Genomic DNA, 17072 nt, shown 5'->3' with positions numbered 1-17072 from the left:
GTATAGTGCGTCAGTGTACTGTCAAAGCATGTACAGGTAATAATCACAACTGTGTCACACTGTGTTACTGAGCAGTGAGAGTTGGAGATTTTCAATCTTCTATGGAAAACCTCTGATTTTTATTCAAGATTTGCAGACGCTGATTATTTTTTTCAGAGTCCAGAACCAGAAGATTAACTTACAGGATGCTGCAGATGTTCAATGGAAAGAATATATAGCTGTTTATTACGTTTCTAGAGCAGGTTTGGGGAAAATAAAAGTTTATTGAGCAGAAATTCAAACTGTTTTGTTTGAGACAGCACACACTGTAAACATTTTAAAAATAAGAGATACTATATTTTGTTCAGAGTTGTTTCAGATCACTGTGCTGCTGCCTAGAGCTCTTCTGTACAATTATACCACTAGGCCTGTTGTTAAAGTTCACTTGCTGGGGTTATAGTCTTATTTTTGTAATAACTTCAGATTATTGTCCACAGGAGCTCACAAAGCGGGAGGTTGAATATATCGCACTATCGAGGGACACCACAGAAACTGACCTCAAACAGCGACGAGAGATCCGAGATGGTAGTGCCTTTTATCTTGATCAGGCAAGTTGCAGTCACACACCACCTAATTATTGTTTAGAGGTAGTTTGAAGGAAGTCATGATTTATATGATGAAAAATGAGTACATGGATTTCAGAGTGACTGACATGTTTCTGATGCAGTTAGAGAGTCTCATATAACACTCTTGATCTCATTATTACCGAAAATTTTATCTTTACCCAAATCCAAGATTACTCTGTCTCCTAAGAGTACTACAGGGTTGATTTAGGCAGACTATTTTTGATATGTTTTTGTCATGTGGAGTGAGATCCATTCTGTGCAAGTTAGACTGTAGTTTCACAAGTGTGTGAAACTTGGCATGTCCCTTACCTAACACTTGTAGCACATTAGATGTATTCCTGAAATGAATCTGAAGTGGTCTAGTTTAATTGTCAAAGAGTCTAGTTCACGTATTTTAAGACTGCTCTGTGTTGTGAAACCCAGGCACAGTAAATAGAGACAGTTGGGAGATTTCATAAGAAAGCTCACAGCTGATCTGGACTAAAATAATGGTTTAATCACTCCGGCCATCAGTATTGCCCCAACCCATTAGCTGATCTATTACAACCATAGAGTGACTATGGTTAGGTAAGATTTCTCTTTGTAAGTTATCAACGACATGTCTCCCTTTTGATTATGCAGGTAAAATATATACTTAATTTAGAATGTCTGTTTTCCTAGATACCTGAAATTTTTGTACAAATTAGGTTTCTAATTAAATAGGGTGGGTCAGTTCCTCTGATGTAGTGTGAATTTAAATGTGTTAACTAAAACAGTTTTCAGCTGGTGGTGCTATAGAGTTTAATGATACTCCCATTATATGAGTGATTTGTAGGTGGAAAGGGAAATGGGAACAGGAGAGGAAAGAGAACCTAAAAGCTTTGTTCTCCGTTTTAAAGAAACGTTCTTTTTTCTTTTTTTTTTTTTTTTTTTTTAATTCCCAATGATCTCTTTTTCAACCTCCAAACTTTGAAGAAACCTTTAAATAGATTTTCTTGAAACCACGATAAATGACTTTGAGCAATGGAAGATCCTCAGAATGAAGGATAACAGTTAATCTGAAAAAAATTTTTTTTAGTTACTTCTAGGACTTCAAGTTGTCACATGCTTGTCTGGAAATATGATGGTTGCACAATATGAGATAACTTAAAGTACTGTACTGTGTATTAGGGGATAAGAGCATTTGTGTAGGCTGTAGGGTTAACTCATTAGCTCATGTTAGCTCCATGCCTAACTGCTGTTACGGACAGCCTTATCCTCACGCTTACTACAGGCTAGTCAAGGTAATTTACCCCTGGTGTAAGAGCATTACTTAATGAACATTTGTAAGAGCCACTGTATCAGGGACTGTAAGAAGCTCACCAAGATGTGAGACGGTCTGTTAACCCTGTGTTTGTCTGAAGACTTTGATCCCAATGTAAGCTTGAGGCAGCTTGCTTCGCTTTGTACAAGCCATTTTGAGTGATCTCACTCCAGTAAGAACACTCTAGGAAGATGAGCTTTCTAAGGTAAAGGTCTAAGATTACTTTTCTTCCTCAATCTGTTGGAAATCTTCAGTTAAAAGGTTTTTACCAGAATTCAGCACTGCAGTACTTCAGACCAAGACTCTCCTTTAGCAAGGCACCAAAGTACTAAAATCAATCAGAATCATGATGTCTTTCCTCAGCTCGTGTGTCGCTCATCATGTATGTAACCAATGTATGTTTAAGCTCTGAGGGGAAAATAAGAAAATAGGTATTTAGATGAGCACTTTTTTTGGAAACATGAAAGATGAATCGCATAGGTAAGGATGTTCAAGATGAAGTTTTCTAACCCTACATTTTAGTTAGAGACGCGTAAAATATGGTACATAGTTATTTTTAGAATCACCACAGATCTAATCATAGCACAATAATAAAAGGGAATAAAGTTCTACAGGTTACACTGGGGTTTCAATTTTAATTAGTTCACTTAATGATTTTGAGTTTTGCAGATGGCTGTGCCAATTCAAAACGTTACAGAAGCCAGACACTACTCTTCTTTAAATGATTTAAAACCATTTTGTTTCCTGTAGAATCTTATGCTTGCTGTTCATGACACCCAAGAGAAGACAGCAAAGCTTGAAAGTCTAGTTTCCAGAACATCCACTGTATGAATTCCGTGGGTCAAATAAAACTTAGCTGTTGTTTGAGATAGATGAGGCTCTTTGCATGCAAAGCGTACTGTAATAATGTAGTTATTTTACACTTTGAATAATAATACACTGTAACGAAAGCTGGCATCTTGTTACCAGAAATAACTTTAATATAGTGAATCATCAGGTTTGCAGACCCACAAAGGTTTGCAGTTGTCTGTGAGTGATTTGTTAAGACATTGTGGTTGTTTATAGCTCTGCATTTAATAGTGACAGATTACATACTGCAAATGGATATCTCGGAGGTTTCAAAACATCTGATTTATTTTAACATGAAGTTACTGAATATGATTGCAGGTAATTATTTAAGATAGATTTGGGAGATGGTGATTTTGAAAAAGTGATTGAAATTCCATACTGAAATATATATTGAATGGCCAGTGTATCAAATATCCTTGCATATTAGCATTTCTTAGTACCGGAGGGGATGAAATGGGAGAAGATTTGGAGTTAGGAAGTTAGAAGAGATATCTGATGAGGGGGGGAAAAAAGGTTTCATTTACCTCAGAAATAGGGGACCATTGAAATAAAGGTAAACATTTGAATTATCAAACTCATTCCAGATTAAAAGAATGTAAAATAAAGGACTTAGAGTGGGGTAATGGTGAATTGTTTGTTTGCATTCACATACTGTCATCAGAAAATGGTTTTCTTCCTTTACCTTGGGTCATTAATTATGGTTTTCATCTATTAATTCACTGTTAAAAGCCTCAGAAATGTCATTATTGCTGTTATTGAGACAATTAAGTAACCTCTTGGTTTTATTCTGTAATTTATTACTTGATACACAACATAATTAACCCATGTAATTAGTTAGAATTACTTTATATTACTTAAATATTTAAATGTCAGCTTCAAATTTTGCTTCTATTGATAGAGGAGCTTGATTTGCAGGGTGGTTTTCTGTTTCTGTAACTCTTTGTAGTTGAGCCACCGACTTGATTGAACCAGGATGGAGATTCTAATATCAGCCTACTGTATTTTCAAAAATTAAGGAATTAGATTTGATATTTTTATGTCCTTTTTTTTTTTTTGCCATTTGTGATGCAGTTTTTCTTTTCATCGTGTGTGTACAGCTACAAAAGGCACACCTCTGGTTTAAACTCTTATTAGTACAGCCTGCTACATTATTAATTATTACATCTAAGGAAATCTTATGCTATTTTAATGTAGTGGATGCAACTAGGAGAGCAGCTAAGACATTTTCTTAGCACTTGAGAGGTGTATTGCTCCAGGATTGTGCCACAAACCACGTTGCCTGGAACGCCTGGTTTTGTTTACCCTGCATCTTCCAGCTTTCATATTAAATGAAACAAACTTCCCAAACACAGGCTACTGTATTAACCGTACAGTCTCTTCTGTTCGGGACAATCAAACTGACTGGGGTTGGAATAAGTAGAAAAATATTTTATGGTTATGTGCTGAAAAATTACAAATACAATGTCATGTTTTTGAAGATTTGCTAATTAAGCTGTATCCACTGAGGGGATAAGTACGTAGATCACTGTCATTTCTGGATATACAGAATTAGACTCAATTTTGATGTGTCTTTGAACTATGTGAACATACTCATTTTAATAGAATGCTTTTGCATCCCTAACTGCACCAGCATCATAAGTTATACAATGATAAAATTTAAAATTGATTGTCAAGATACCAGAAAAATGATCTTCTACCGTGGCTTGAAAGACTTCATGTAGTAATCAATTAAACACCCAAAGTGACAGAAATGACAGCTTAAATTATCCTGTCTGTAAAATGAACATGACATGAAATCCCCTGGAGTAGCACTACACAGACTTGAGTTTGGTTTCTTTTAATCAAAAAAGATTAGAAAGAGAATTATAACATAAGACATGAGATTAATCGAATAAAATTATAATCATATTTGAGAGCGTATGTGTATACATATGTGTATATGTTTGCGTAAACATATAAAAAAATAAATTCTTTCTATACCCTGGCAAAGAGACGGGTAAGAATAATTCAGCTTTTGAAAAAACTAAGCAGTGAGTGCAAGTTGTGTAATTCTGTGACTTTATTAACTTTACTACCTTGGAGGTGACAGTAGATTTTTGATGAGCTGAGAAGTTAGCCACGGCAAAGGCATTGTCAGAAAGTGTAACTTAGTTGACGGGCTGTCACTGCAGTATCTATTTGTCTAGTACGGGCAGCTAGATAGCAAAGTCTCTAGAAAGAAGAGGCAAGTGATGCAGTGCTCCAGGAGTATGAATGTTACTATGAATTTTCTTGCTGTGCCCAACACTGCACAGAAATAGGGAAATATTAGGTAGAAACCAACATTATTTGGATGAAGTTAATCTTCATTGATGTTGACATAGTATATCTTGTCTCTAAAAAGAAAATGCATGGTAAGGACCGCCTCTTAACTCGTAGAAGGGATTTTGGTTTAATCATTTGCGATACTTCTTTTCTGTTTCTAAAAGTGTCAGCATTTAACTGGATTTGTTAAGTTAGCAGTTCATACTCTGGTATCTTCTTTTGTTGTGGAGGGCATATAGATGAATGTCTGTGGTGTAAATGTGAAGAATATTAGGCCTGTGGATTTATAATTCCTTATAGATTAAAATCAAATGTGTGGGATTCTTTTTTATGTTTGTGTCTGTTACATATATATTCCACTTTCTTTTCAGACAGTATTTCCTACAACGTGGGAAGGGGCAATACTTTGTAATATGTGGGATCATAACATTCATAGGCAATACGGACTTGGTGGATGGGGCTCTGAATCAAAGTAATTTACAAGTGATAAGTAACTTCATCATTTTTAGATATCTGTCAAGTACTTAATTTCCTTTTTATTCTGCTACTCGTCAGGAAGAAAAATTTAAATAACCCATCCCCCTTATTTCTTGTCCGGGAGACAAGAGCTGTATAGAATGAAGATGAAAACCCGTAGGTTTCTCTGTAGATATTTGCACTGGTAAACCTGTTCAGAAACTCAGATTGCTTGCTCCTGGGCCTGCTCTCTGCCGAAGATGCAAAACATTTCACATACCTGATGTAAATGTACTGTTTTATTAACATACATGGTGTAAAGCAGCTAAAATGGCCGGACCCTGCCAAGGTGGAGACATAATCTCCTGTAAATACAATTTGGAGGCATTGTGGCAAAAAAACCTGACTGTCATGTTAGAGGAAGGGGTGATGGAAATAAAACCGATCATTTGACGTGTGGTAGTTCAAAAAAGGGAAAAAAGATCGAGTGGAGGAAGCTGAAATCAATGACTGGGGGAAGCTAAAATCAATGACTCTGAAATGAAAGACTGTCCTTGTCACATTAACATATTCATGATCATATCGTATGTCGATTCACTTCCTAGGGTAAACTTTTCTAGCCTAGTTTTCTGATTCAAACCTCCAATAAATTCAGATGGTCTCTTTGTCAGTTGCTTTTCATTCTGTGCCATGGTGTTGCATCATGAATTAGGTGCTCACTAGTTCAGGCCATTCTTCCTCACTGAAATGGGAACTACTGCGGAAAACCGGAGTCTTTCTTTGCATACTAAGTAGCCTGGCCGATGGTGCTCTGGTGTACTGCCATTTCTCTGTAATTTTTTTTTTTTTTTAATAAAGAAAAGGAGTGAATGTCAGTATTAAATGCAATCTGCCCTGTAATTTTCATAACCTCATGGGGGAAAATTAGCTATAAAACCCACCCAGAAAACACTTGATTAAACTCAGCAGGGAGGTAGGCTGAATAGTGAAGATGAAAGCCCCCCCTCCATTTCAGGGGGAGAAAAAGGTTGAATTATTTAGTTCTTAAGTTACTTTTTTAATTTGACTAACCACATTAGTTACTATTATGTTGATTTTAATAAAACCTGAACATCACATTTGGAATACATGTAACAGTATATTTGTGGCCTAAAAATGCAAATGTAAATGTAAAATGCAAAACTATAGTTTATCATCTACAAAGTGAAAAATTTTGTGACAAAAAATAGAATGTGTATTTTAGATGAATAGTAGGTCTGTTCGTAACCTCATCTTTGAATGGCATTATACATTCAGAACTCTTTTATTAAATACATGTTATTTTAAAAAACTAACACAAGATTCTACAAATATTTCAGGAAAAAGATAACAGTAATTTCTTACAAAAAGTTGTCATTGTTGCTTTGAAACTGGTTGAGCGTGGCTTTTAATAGCCCTTTATCTTACTACTTAATTTCTGACAATATTTTTATTTTGGAGGAAGTATGTTATCCCTTCAGTCCATTCAATAGTCATCCATTTCAGCATTGCTCAACAACTTTCCTGTTTGCTCAACTCATGAGTGAAAACAATAACTAAGGAATTAAGAGGCCTTAAAACTGAACAAATATCTTGAAAGATATTCTTTGGTAGAGGCACACCATTAGACATGCTGTTTACTCTACAGATATTTTTTAAATCTAGCAAAGTAGATTCCCCTTATATGCCTCACTGCCCTCAACATCTGTTTGTACATCTGTCTTAAGACTGTCTCTGAATTTCTAGATAATTTGCTGTTTCCACGGAAGTATTATAAAAAAATTGATGATCTTATTAGTTCTGTTGCAACTTCTTAAAAGAATGACCTGAGGCACTTACAGTAAATTACAAGTCTTGGTCAATGTCCTCTTCCTTCTCTGATAAAATGAGGAATAAAAGCTTGTAGTATATTCCATTCTGCATCTCCGTCATTTCTTTTCCTGCTAGCTTTCACTTGTTGGTTAGTTTTAATTATTTAAATTTGAAAACTGTGATTAATTGTATTTGACCCATGGGAAGAAATTTAGAAGATACCAGTTTGCTCTGAGTTTTGTGGTATTTGGTAGCTTGGTAGATACTTCAAATTAGTATACACCTCCCATCCCTGGAAAAAAGGCTGCACCATGGATTTAATTGTTCAAGTTCTATTAGCCTGCTGCAGCCAGTCAACATCGTCTTAGCTCAAAACCAGCCAAAGTTTTGTGTTGTCTTTACCAGATGGTTGTTAAGGATCTCTTTTCACCATAAGAGACATCTGGACATTACATTGTTGGGATGTTTATGAGATACAGGAGTGAATGGAAGGACTTGGGTGGATGAGTTTGTGTGGGATATTGTGCGGGTGGTGGGAACAAGATATTCTGTTGGAAGAGACATCTAAAATGTAGGCTGCAGATGTAGGGAAACCTTACCTCATTACTTCTCCTGCTCACTGAGCTACTTGTTCTGTTGTTTTGCAACTTTGTCATTTCGGTTGCTGTGCTTGAGTTGTCATTACAGGGATCCAGTTTTCAGACCAGGGGCAAGTCATCTTCTAAAAACAAACTTACCTTGAGGTAGCCCCTTAAAAAAAGTCATTTATTTTCTGATTACAGTGGAGCGATTTCTAGCAGCACTTTTTAAATACAGTTTTGCAACATAGCCTGTAAATCATACTCAGAATGATGCCCAGATCTGAAAGATTACAGCCCTTTAGAGTTCCCTGAGAACATTCATCACGGATTTCAGGGTGACTAGAATTTTCTAGTTTGCCATATGCATTTTCCTGAGAAAACAGAACAACCATTTCAGTTCTGGTGCTTTAAACTGTGACCATTTCTGGTGCCTTTACAAACTATTTTGACCATTTCTGGTGCCTTTACAAACTATTTTGCTTAGCTTTGTAAAAATGTCTTCCTTTCTCTGGTGTTTGTGCATTTCAGTATGTGCATTGTGGTGAGCCTATTTTCTGTCCTTATTCCCTTTCTGACACTGTAAAACTTTATCTACGTGCTTATACACTGTGATTTATGTCAAAATTGGGGTTTAGAGCTCCTTGCAGTTACTGTATTTTGCACTGCTCAAGTGGAGAAGCTCACCGTGGTTCAGCTACAGGAAAGACAATGGAAGTCTGCTTGGGGGTGTCTTGTTCCTAATGTGTTTTTGCCTTTAAAGATAAAAATATATTTTTGTAGGTGCAGTGTGAAACCAGGGTATGCAATCTGCATTATATATTTGTTGCATAAAGCCATTACTATGAGAGCAGCACCATGTGAAGGGTTTCTACTCCCAGCATGTGGTAGCTGCAGGTATTCCCTGGAGCAGGTATCCAGGTTACCATCCTGGAGCCTTAGGAGCACGAGTGGGAGGCAGCAGCGTCTGTCCTCCTCTGATGAGCAAAATAGTCCCTCGCTGCAGTTACAGTAAATCTGAAAGTAAACATTTAACAAATCCCTCTCGGCCTTTTAACAAAAATTAATACTTTTAATCTCAGGTTTATCATGAAGGTTGCACAATATAAGCCTCCCCCCCTCCCCCCATCAAATTGTGTTTTGTATTAAACATTTAGAATAAATGAGGCTAGTGAGAGAGGGAGGCAGCACAGCTGTTTCCAGATTTTCATTACAGAATTATGAAGATTTGTTTCTTGGAAGCATTTTTTAAAAATGATTTGCACTGACAGATTGCAAACTTACTTTTCTTGCTCTTATTTTTTTATGCATCTTAGTTTCCATACCAATCCATCAATACACAGATAAAACTGAAATAATGATTCAGAGGATGCCTTGTGGTATGCCTTGCTTATTGGAAAAACTTACTACTCGTTACTAACCAGAATGCAAGAATATCAAGTTCAGCCAGAGATGTGCAGCTGCTTCAGAGGTAGATGAATTGTGCATTTATTTCATTGTATTTTGGAGAACAATTTGTGTGTCATTGTATTTTGGAGAACAGTTGCCACACCAGAGGGGATGCAGTACTAGATCTGATGGTCACCAATGCAAGCGAGTTAATTGATGACATCAAGATTGGAGGCAGCCTGGGCTGCAGGGATCATGCACTGGTGGAGTTTGCAGTCCTGAGGGATATGGGGTCAGGCGAAGAGTAAAGTCAGAACATTGAAATCTAAGAAAGCAAATGTCCAGCTTTTCAAGGAGTTAGTCAATAGAACCCCCTGTGAAACTGCCCTCGGGGAAGGGAGCAGGACCGAGCTGGCAGATCTTTAAGGATGCTTTCCATAGAGTGCAGGAGCTCTTGATCCCCAGGTGTAAGAAATCAGGAAAGGAGGGCAAAAGCCCTGCATGGCTGAGTTGAGACCTGCCAGTCAAACTCAAGGGCAAGAAGGAAATGCACAGGCAGTAGAAGCAGGGACAGGTATCCTGGGAAGAGTTTAGGGGTGCTGCCCAGTTGTGTAGGGATGGGGTCAGGAAGGCCAAGGTGCAGCTGGAGCTGAACTTGGCAAGGGACACAAAGAATAATTAGAAGGACTTCTACAGGTATGTCATCCAGGAAAGGAAGGTCAAAGAAAGCATACTTGCCCTGATGAGCAAGACTGTCAAACTGGTAACAACAGATGAGGAGAAGGCTGAGGTACTCAACCATTTTTTTGCCTCAGTCTTCACTGGCAAACTCTCCCCACAGCTCTTGAGTGGACGGACCACAAGGCAGGGACTGGGGGACAAAAGGCCCTCCCACTTTAAGAGAAGATCAGGTTAGTGACCACCAGAGGAACCTGAACATACAGAAATCTATGGAACTTGACAAGATGCATCCCAGAGTCCTGAGGGAGTTGACTGATGTACTTGCCAAGCCACTCTCTACGATATTTGAAAAGTCACAGCAGTCAGGTGAAGTCCCTGTTGACTGGAAAAAGAGAAACATTGCACCTATTTTTAAAAAGGGTAGAAAGGAGGACCCTGGGAACTACCAGCCAGTCAGCCTCACCTCTGTGCCTGGGAAGATCATGGAAGAGATCCTCCTTGAAGCTTAAGGCACATGGAGGACAGGGAGGTGATTTGAGACAGCCAGCATGGCTTCACCAAGGGCAAGTCCTGCCTGACCAACCTCATGTCCGTGTACTGGGACCAGTACTGTTCAATATCGTCATCAATAACAATGGGATCGAGTGCACCCTCAGCAAGTTTGCAGATGACACCAAGCTGAGTGGTGAGGTTGACGTGCCTGAGGGATGGGATGCCATCCAGAGGTACCTGGACAGGCTTGAGAAGTGGGTCCATGTGATCTTTATGAGGTTCAGTAAGGCCAAGTGAAGGGTCCTGCAGCTGGATTGGGGCAATCTCTGGTATCAACACAGGCTGGGGGATGAAGCGCTTGAGAGTAGCCTTGCTGAGAAGGACTTGGGGGTACTGGTGGATGAAAAGATTCGCATGAGACGTCAATGGGCTCACAGCCCAGAAAGACAACCTTATCCTGGGCTTCATCAAAAGAAGCGTGGCCAGCAGGTTGAGGGAGGTGATTCTGCCCCTCTGCTCTGCTCTGGTGAGACCCCACTTGGAGTACTACATCCAGCTCTGGAGCCCTCAGCATAGGAAAGACATGGACCTGTTGGAGCAGGTCCAGAGGAGAGCCACAAAAATGATCAGAGGGCTGGAGCACCCCTCCTATGAGGACAGGCTGAGAGAGTTGGGGTTGTTCAGTCCGGAGAAGAGAAGGTTCTGGGGAGACCTTATTGTGGCCTTTCAGTACTTAAAGGGTGCCTACAGGAAAGATGGGGACAAACTTTTTAGCAGGGTCTGTTGTGATAGGACAAGGGGTAATGGCTTTAAATTACAAGTGGGAAGATTTAGACTAGAGAGAAGGAAGAAATGTTTTATGATGAGGGTGGTGAAACACTGGCACAGGTTGCCTGGAAAAGTGGTAGATGCACCATCTCTGGAAACATTGTAGGTCAGGTTGGACGGGGCTCTGAGTAACCTGATCTAGTTGAAGATGTCCCCTGCTCATTGCAGGGCATTGGACTAGGTGACTTTTAAAGGTCCCTTCCAACCGAAACTATTCCATGATAATTTCCAGTATTTCAGATATGCTTTGAAGATATATGGGGAGCACAATTTGGAAGAAAGCCAATCAGAGTAAATTAGCACCCAGGTGGTGGTGGTGTTATTGTTGTTATGGGGTGTCTTTGTTTAAGGAGAGAAAAACCACGATTGTGCATTCAGCCATTCGTGAAGTTGATTATAAAAGGTACATGTGGGTAGGCGAAGGCATAGCATATGTTTTGAAATACCATTGTACTGAGCAATAGAATTTTGAATAAAAACTTCAAATAGTTTTCAATCACCGGAAACTCTGTACATTCAACATTTTGATTCTATAAGCTAATGATCAGCAGGCAACAGAGTGTCGTAGGCTGTTTCTCAAGATTGCACTGCTAATGGAGAGCATCTTCTTTCTTGAAGTTAAGAATTGGTATATACTTCCATATACTCACAGTCTACCCCTACAGCAGATTGTCTTCATGTATAAGCCCAGGAAAGAGATTCGTGTTGATACTGGAAGCCTGTTATTTCATCAAGCCTTCATCCCTAGAGTGCGTGTGTCAACCTGAGTCAACAAGATTCTGTGGATACTCAAAATATTTTGAAACCATATGAACAGAATGTGTATTTTCCTCTAGCTAGTAAAACTCAGTCATAAAGTCTTCTTAGACTTATAATATGCAGAATCCAACCAACTTGGCAAATAAATTGTTTGTTAAAGCATATTCTGGCTGTATCTCCAAACTGCGTTTAGACAAAATAGCATTTTGTTCATGCCAGGTATTGGACTGGCCACTGGAGATTCAGGTTTTCTATTCAAGCAGGTTGGAGCAGATTTTTGACTTGACCAATGACCTTCCTAGAGAAGAATGTTAGTGCAAAATTTGTCCTTTGTACAACTTCTATGGCATGAGGAGAGAGGAATTTTATTTTGCCTGTAGAATATGATGTCCTGAATTGACCAAAAAAAAAAAAAAAATAAATCAATTCACATACTGATTGCTTTTGGAAAGAATTAGTGATTCAGTGGAAGAGAAGTAATCTGAGGACTATTGCTTGTTTAATGGGATAATTCCAGGTTCCTCAGATACTGATTATGAGGCTAGGTATTAAAATGTTATATAGAATGTCTTTCAGAGAAGGAGCTTGATCTGGACGTATGTACCAGGATTTGTGAAGGCCTTTTTTCAGTAATGTTTGCTTGAATCCAGATTAGATAAAGGAATTATTTCCATTTTAATAGCAATGTGAAAAGCTTAGGTTATGGCTGATTTGCCAGTAGTTATTTCTGCTTCTATGCTGTACATCTAAATTAGTTAGATTTATCATGTAGTGTCTTCTTTATCTCCTCAGATGGATCTCTGATTGTGTTGTATGCTTTGTGCCATGTAGCAATTCATTCATTGTGCTGAACTATTCTTTTTTTCTAGTTTACGCTTATGCTTTTGTCCTTTCATAGGTAATTGTTATTTTTTGTATTGTGGTACCTCTTCATTACTCTTTCTTGTATCTTCCTTTCTTCTCGCTGTCCCAGTTTTTGGCATCTTATTGAATTCATCAGAGATTTCCATCTAGCATCATAGGACAGATTCTTCTGTAGGATTTTATAGGAGAGAAGCTGGGAAGAGATTTCATTTGTTCTGCCTTTGCAACTGTGCTTGTGTTTAAAATTGTGTTAAAATGTTGTAGGAATACAAATGAAGACTCTTTGGTGCCTCTAAATGTTGCCTGTGCCTAAACCTGCCCCATTATTATCTGATTAAACTTCTGCAAATTGGAAGTAGACAAGAATGTACTGAATTTCAGAGTCTTTTACTGGACAGTAATTGTGAGTATTAGATATGAAGTGTAGTTAATTTGCCTGAGTGAATGTCATTGACTGCAAGAAAGTTGCACAGAATTACCAGCACCAGAGTTTAGTTTTACATTTTGGCTCCACGTTATGCACTTAAATAAACAGCCACATATAAACTAATAAAGTGACATATAGACAAGAAATCACTTTCTATCCCAAAGGCTCCAGAGGATCATCAAGATAACGGCTACATTTTTATTCAGGCTTTGAGAAGACCATGTTCAGTCAGAGAATAATAATTCTAAATCTTTTAATTTTTATCACAGTTTTTAACGTCTGATTATTTATAGCAGTATTTTGTTTTTATCATCCATGTTTGCTTTCAATAGATCTATGTTCTAGTCGGACTACAGCAATGTACTGAGGATGAATTACACTGGTGCATAACCAGAGCAATCCAAAGGTATACCTGACTTTTGTCTAACTATTTTTATACAATTGCAAACATGTAAAACATATAAAAATGTCTGCGAGGTTTTACATTTTATTCTGTTAGAACAAGATACTGGAACTTAGTTTCGGCAGTCCCTATAATAGTTCGGAGATAGAAGTCCAGCTCATGAGTGCGTAGCACTGTTAAAGCAATCAGCTGTCACTCTTCCTGATCACTACTCAATCTTATTGATTCTTACAGAAATGAATGCTGTTTTGGGAAGCACCTTGGAGGTCCTTTTTCAGCAGGATTTCACGAGATATGTAATGTTTATTTCTATCATAATTTTTTTTTTTTTTAATTTTTGAAAAGTGTGCAGTTCGTGCGGCTACCGAAGGCAGAATCCTGGTGCTGGAGGGTTTGGAGAAGGCTGAGCGGAACGTCCTGCCAGTGTTAAATAATTTGCTGGAGAATAGGGAAATGCAGCTTGAAGATGGTCGTTTTCTCATGTCTGCAGAGCGTTATGACAAACTTCTGCAGGTATGAAAATGCTGTTTGGATTTTCCATTTTTGTTTTCCTTGATAGTGCTGAAATACCATTATGAAGGGGAGAGTATGTATGAGCTAAATGAGGGAAATCTCAACAAGGTGTTTTTCCAGGGATGTTTCATGGGATAAAATAGGCAGGGTGAAAACTATGTGAGAAGTCAAACTACTGCTTGCAACAACAGCAAAAAAAAATTTTTAAAAAAATTGTATCTATCTTGTCTGTCCACGTGAAAGAGAGTAGTCCATGTTAACCGTGCCTGAAGCCTGTTTCTAAAATGTGAAAGCCACGATGTGAGAGTAACCACTTGGGAAAAGAGATTTAAGGTGAAATTGTTCCCATGAAATTCAGATAATGCTTCAACACTGCCATAGCCTTGTTGCTCAGCTTTTAAAATGTTCGCATACCAAAAAAATGATGTCAAGATGAGTGACGCTATATTCATCAGCATTGTCTTGCCTTCAGTTTACAAAAGCATATGTAAACAGACAATCTAAATTATAGGAAATGGTTAGAGAATTATTTTTTTTAAATAGGAAATGGGATTTTAGTATCTGCTGCCATTGCTACTTTAGCCATTTTCCTTTTTTGGGGGGGCTTTGAGTCCTACTGCTGAAATTTAAGCGGATACTTTTCAGGCTTTTGGGGATAATCAGTAAATTAGTAAATCTCATCAGAAGTTTCCAGTACTACTTGGCATCTTACTTTCACATACTGTAGTTTCTGATCATGTACCTGTCAGTCTCTTGTAACAGCCTGACCCCTGATCACTCATGTTCCTGTCTGTTGTACCTAACTGTGGTTAGGTACGTAATTCAGACCCATGTGGCACAGCAAAGAATTTTGCAATAAGCCTTCTGTCATTGACCCCGATTGTATGAAGTTGCCAACTATGCGAAGGATTTCTGAAAATGTATCATTATTTCCTATACCTCTTACCCATGGTTACAATTCTTCCGATCCATACCTTTTCCGAAAACATTTTGATGGTGTTTAATTAGTAGATGCAGTTGTTGGAAGCATTATTACAGTATTTTAAAAGTAATCTTTTAAAATGGAATTGTATTTAGAGACTGAAAATGAGAATTCAAACTTAGACAGGATTTGGTTGCAATTATGCAAAACATCTTCCTCTTTTCTTATTTCCTTTTTAACACTTTTTTGATGATGAAATGTTTCAAAATGAGTGCCTGAGGCACATGGCTAATAGTGTATGAATTAAGTAAATCTCTTGCTACGATACTAAATCTAATATTGTTGGTTTGTTGTTTGGGGAATATTGTATTATATAAGCTAATGTTCGTTTTGTCTTCTCCTGTGTGAATAATTACTGTACATCTAGGTCTGCAGGAAATGTACTTAAATATGGTTTCAAGGAAGATTTAACTGTGACGTGGGAAGACTAAAGGTTACATTTTTTTGTATGCAATGAATCTTTTACATGACAACAACTGAAATACGACAATTAATGTCCTTGTGAAGGAGCCTAGTTCTGTATTATTGCTTATAATAAAGCATAATTCGTAAATGAAACTTTTTAAATGCAGACTTTAGTCTCCTTTACAGTTGTAAGAGGGTAAAAAATAAGAAAAAAACTTGCTTATGGTAACCCGCTTATAATGTTTTAGAATAAAATAAATTTTGTGGTCTGTTTATTTTCTATTCTTTGTGAAAACAATGTTGTATTGATACCTTTTCAGTGTTAGTGATCTGTGGGGTCTTTGGTCAAATTGCTACATGCCTGAGAGCTGCATCTAATCAAGCATTCTATCTACGTTCATTTTGGAGAAACTTGCGTTTACCATCCACAAATTTGACTAGTCCAATGCTTTCTAGCTCCTCTGAATTAAAGATGAGAACTTTGCCACATTTAGGTTGAAGGACCAGGACTGTTAGTCATTGTGCACCTTAGTCATCATAAGTTTTTAATGATGTAATGTGTTTTTTTTTTTCTTCTTGTTGCTTTATTTTAATTAATTTAGGATCATACAAAATCAGAGTTAGATTCATGGAAGATTGTTCGGGTTAGTGAAGATTTTCGAGTGATAGCTTTGGGCCTGCCGGTACCTAAATACTCTGGTAACCCTTTGGATCCACCCCTTCGCTCTCGATTTCAAGCTAGAGATGTTTATCATCTGCCCTTTAAGGTAAGTGTCCTAGCAGAAGACTTCCAGTATCTGTACTGAGTAGAGCTAATGTTTTGACGTTATGCTTTACTCACCTCACCTCTGAAAAGAATCCTTGAGTAATAAATTTATCTTAAAGGGTATTTTTCATACTGGGGCCTAATAAATTCCTGAAAAGCAGGCTTAGAGTTGCCAAGGAATGCTACAGCAGAAATATAACTTCTGTAAAACAAAATAACCCTAAAAGAAAGATTTTATAATCTTTCCTTTTTTTGTTGGGTTTTTCTTTTGAGTTTTTTTTTCTTTTTAATAAAATAAAATTAATTCTGTGTCAAGGAAGGAGTGAGTAGACTCCACGTGTCTAAATTAGAGGGACAAATAGAAGAGGCCTCATACATCATGAGCTGTCACCCACAGCATGATCCCCAAATTAATTTATTCTGTGTTTTTATGTTCTTTTTTCAGGACCATCTTCAGCTATTATATTCAATTGGATCAAACATTTCCACAGAGAGGTAATTCTTCATAATTTAAAAAAATTAAAATGGAATGAATGAAGAAAAGTGATGTCCTTTCAGGATTCCGTGCTATTTTTATATCTTCTGTCACTGCATAGAGACTAGAACTGAAGAAGTTTTTTAATATGTGTGGGTGTATGCTCACACAGCTTTTCATGTGC

General features: G+C 37.7%; 1 protein-coding gene across 2 annotated transcripts in view; it reads left to right on the top strand.

Moving 5' to 3' along the window:
- Window positions 1–17072, top strand: part of VWA8 (von Willebrand factor A domain containing 8) — a 196166-nt gene that overhangs the window by 23640 nt on the left and 155454 nt on the right. For both annotated transcript variants that reach the window (XM_074564766.1, XM_074564775.1), the window contains 4 exons: window positions 477–587; window positions 14093–14260; window positions 16250–16414; window positions 16859–16908. In XM_074564766.1, the coding sequence (XP_074420867.1) occupies window positions 477–587; window positions 14093–14260; window positions 16250–16414; window positions 16859–16908 (494 nt within the window). The remainder of the gene's footprint in view (window positions 1–476; window positions 588–14092; window positions 14261–16249; window positions 16415–16858; window positions 16909–17072) is intronic.

Source organism: Larus michahellis, chromosome 1 (genome assembly GCF_964199755.1).
Source record: "Larus michahellis chromosome 1, bLarMic1.1, whole genome shotgun sequence".
NCBI classification, from domain to species: domain Eukaryota; kingdom Metazoa; phylum Chordata; class Aves; order Charadriiformes; family Laridae; genus Larus; species Larus michahellis.
The sequence above is the reverse complement of the archived record's forward strand: the minus strand, read 5'-3'. Positions and strand labels throughout refer to the sequence as shown.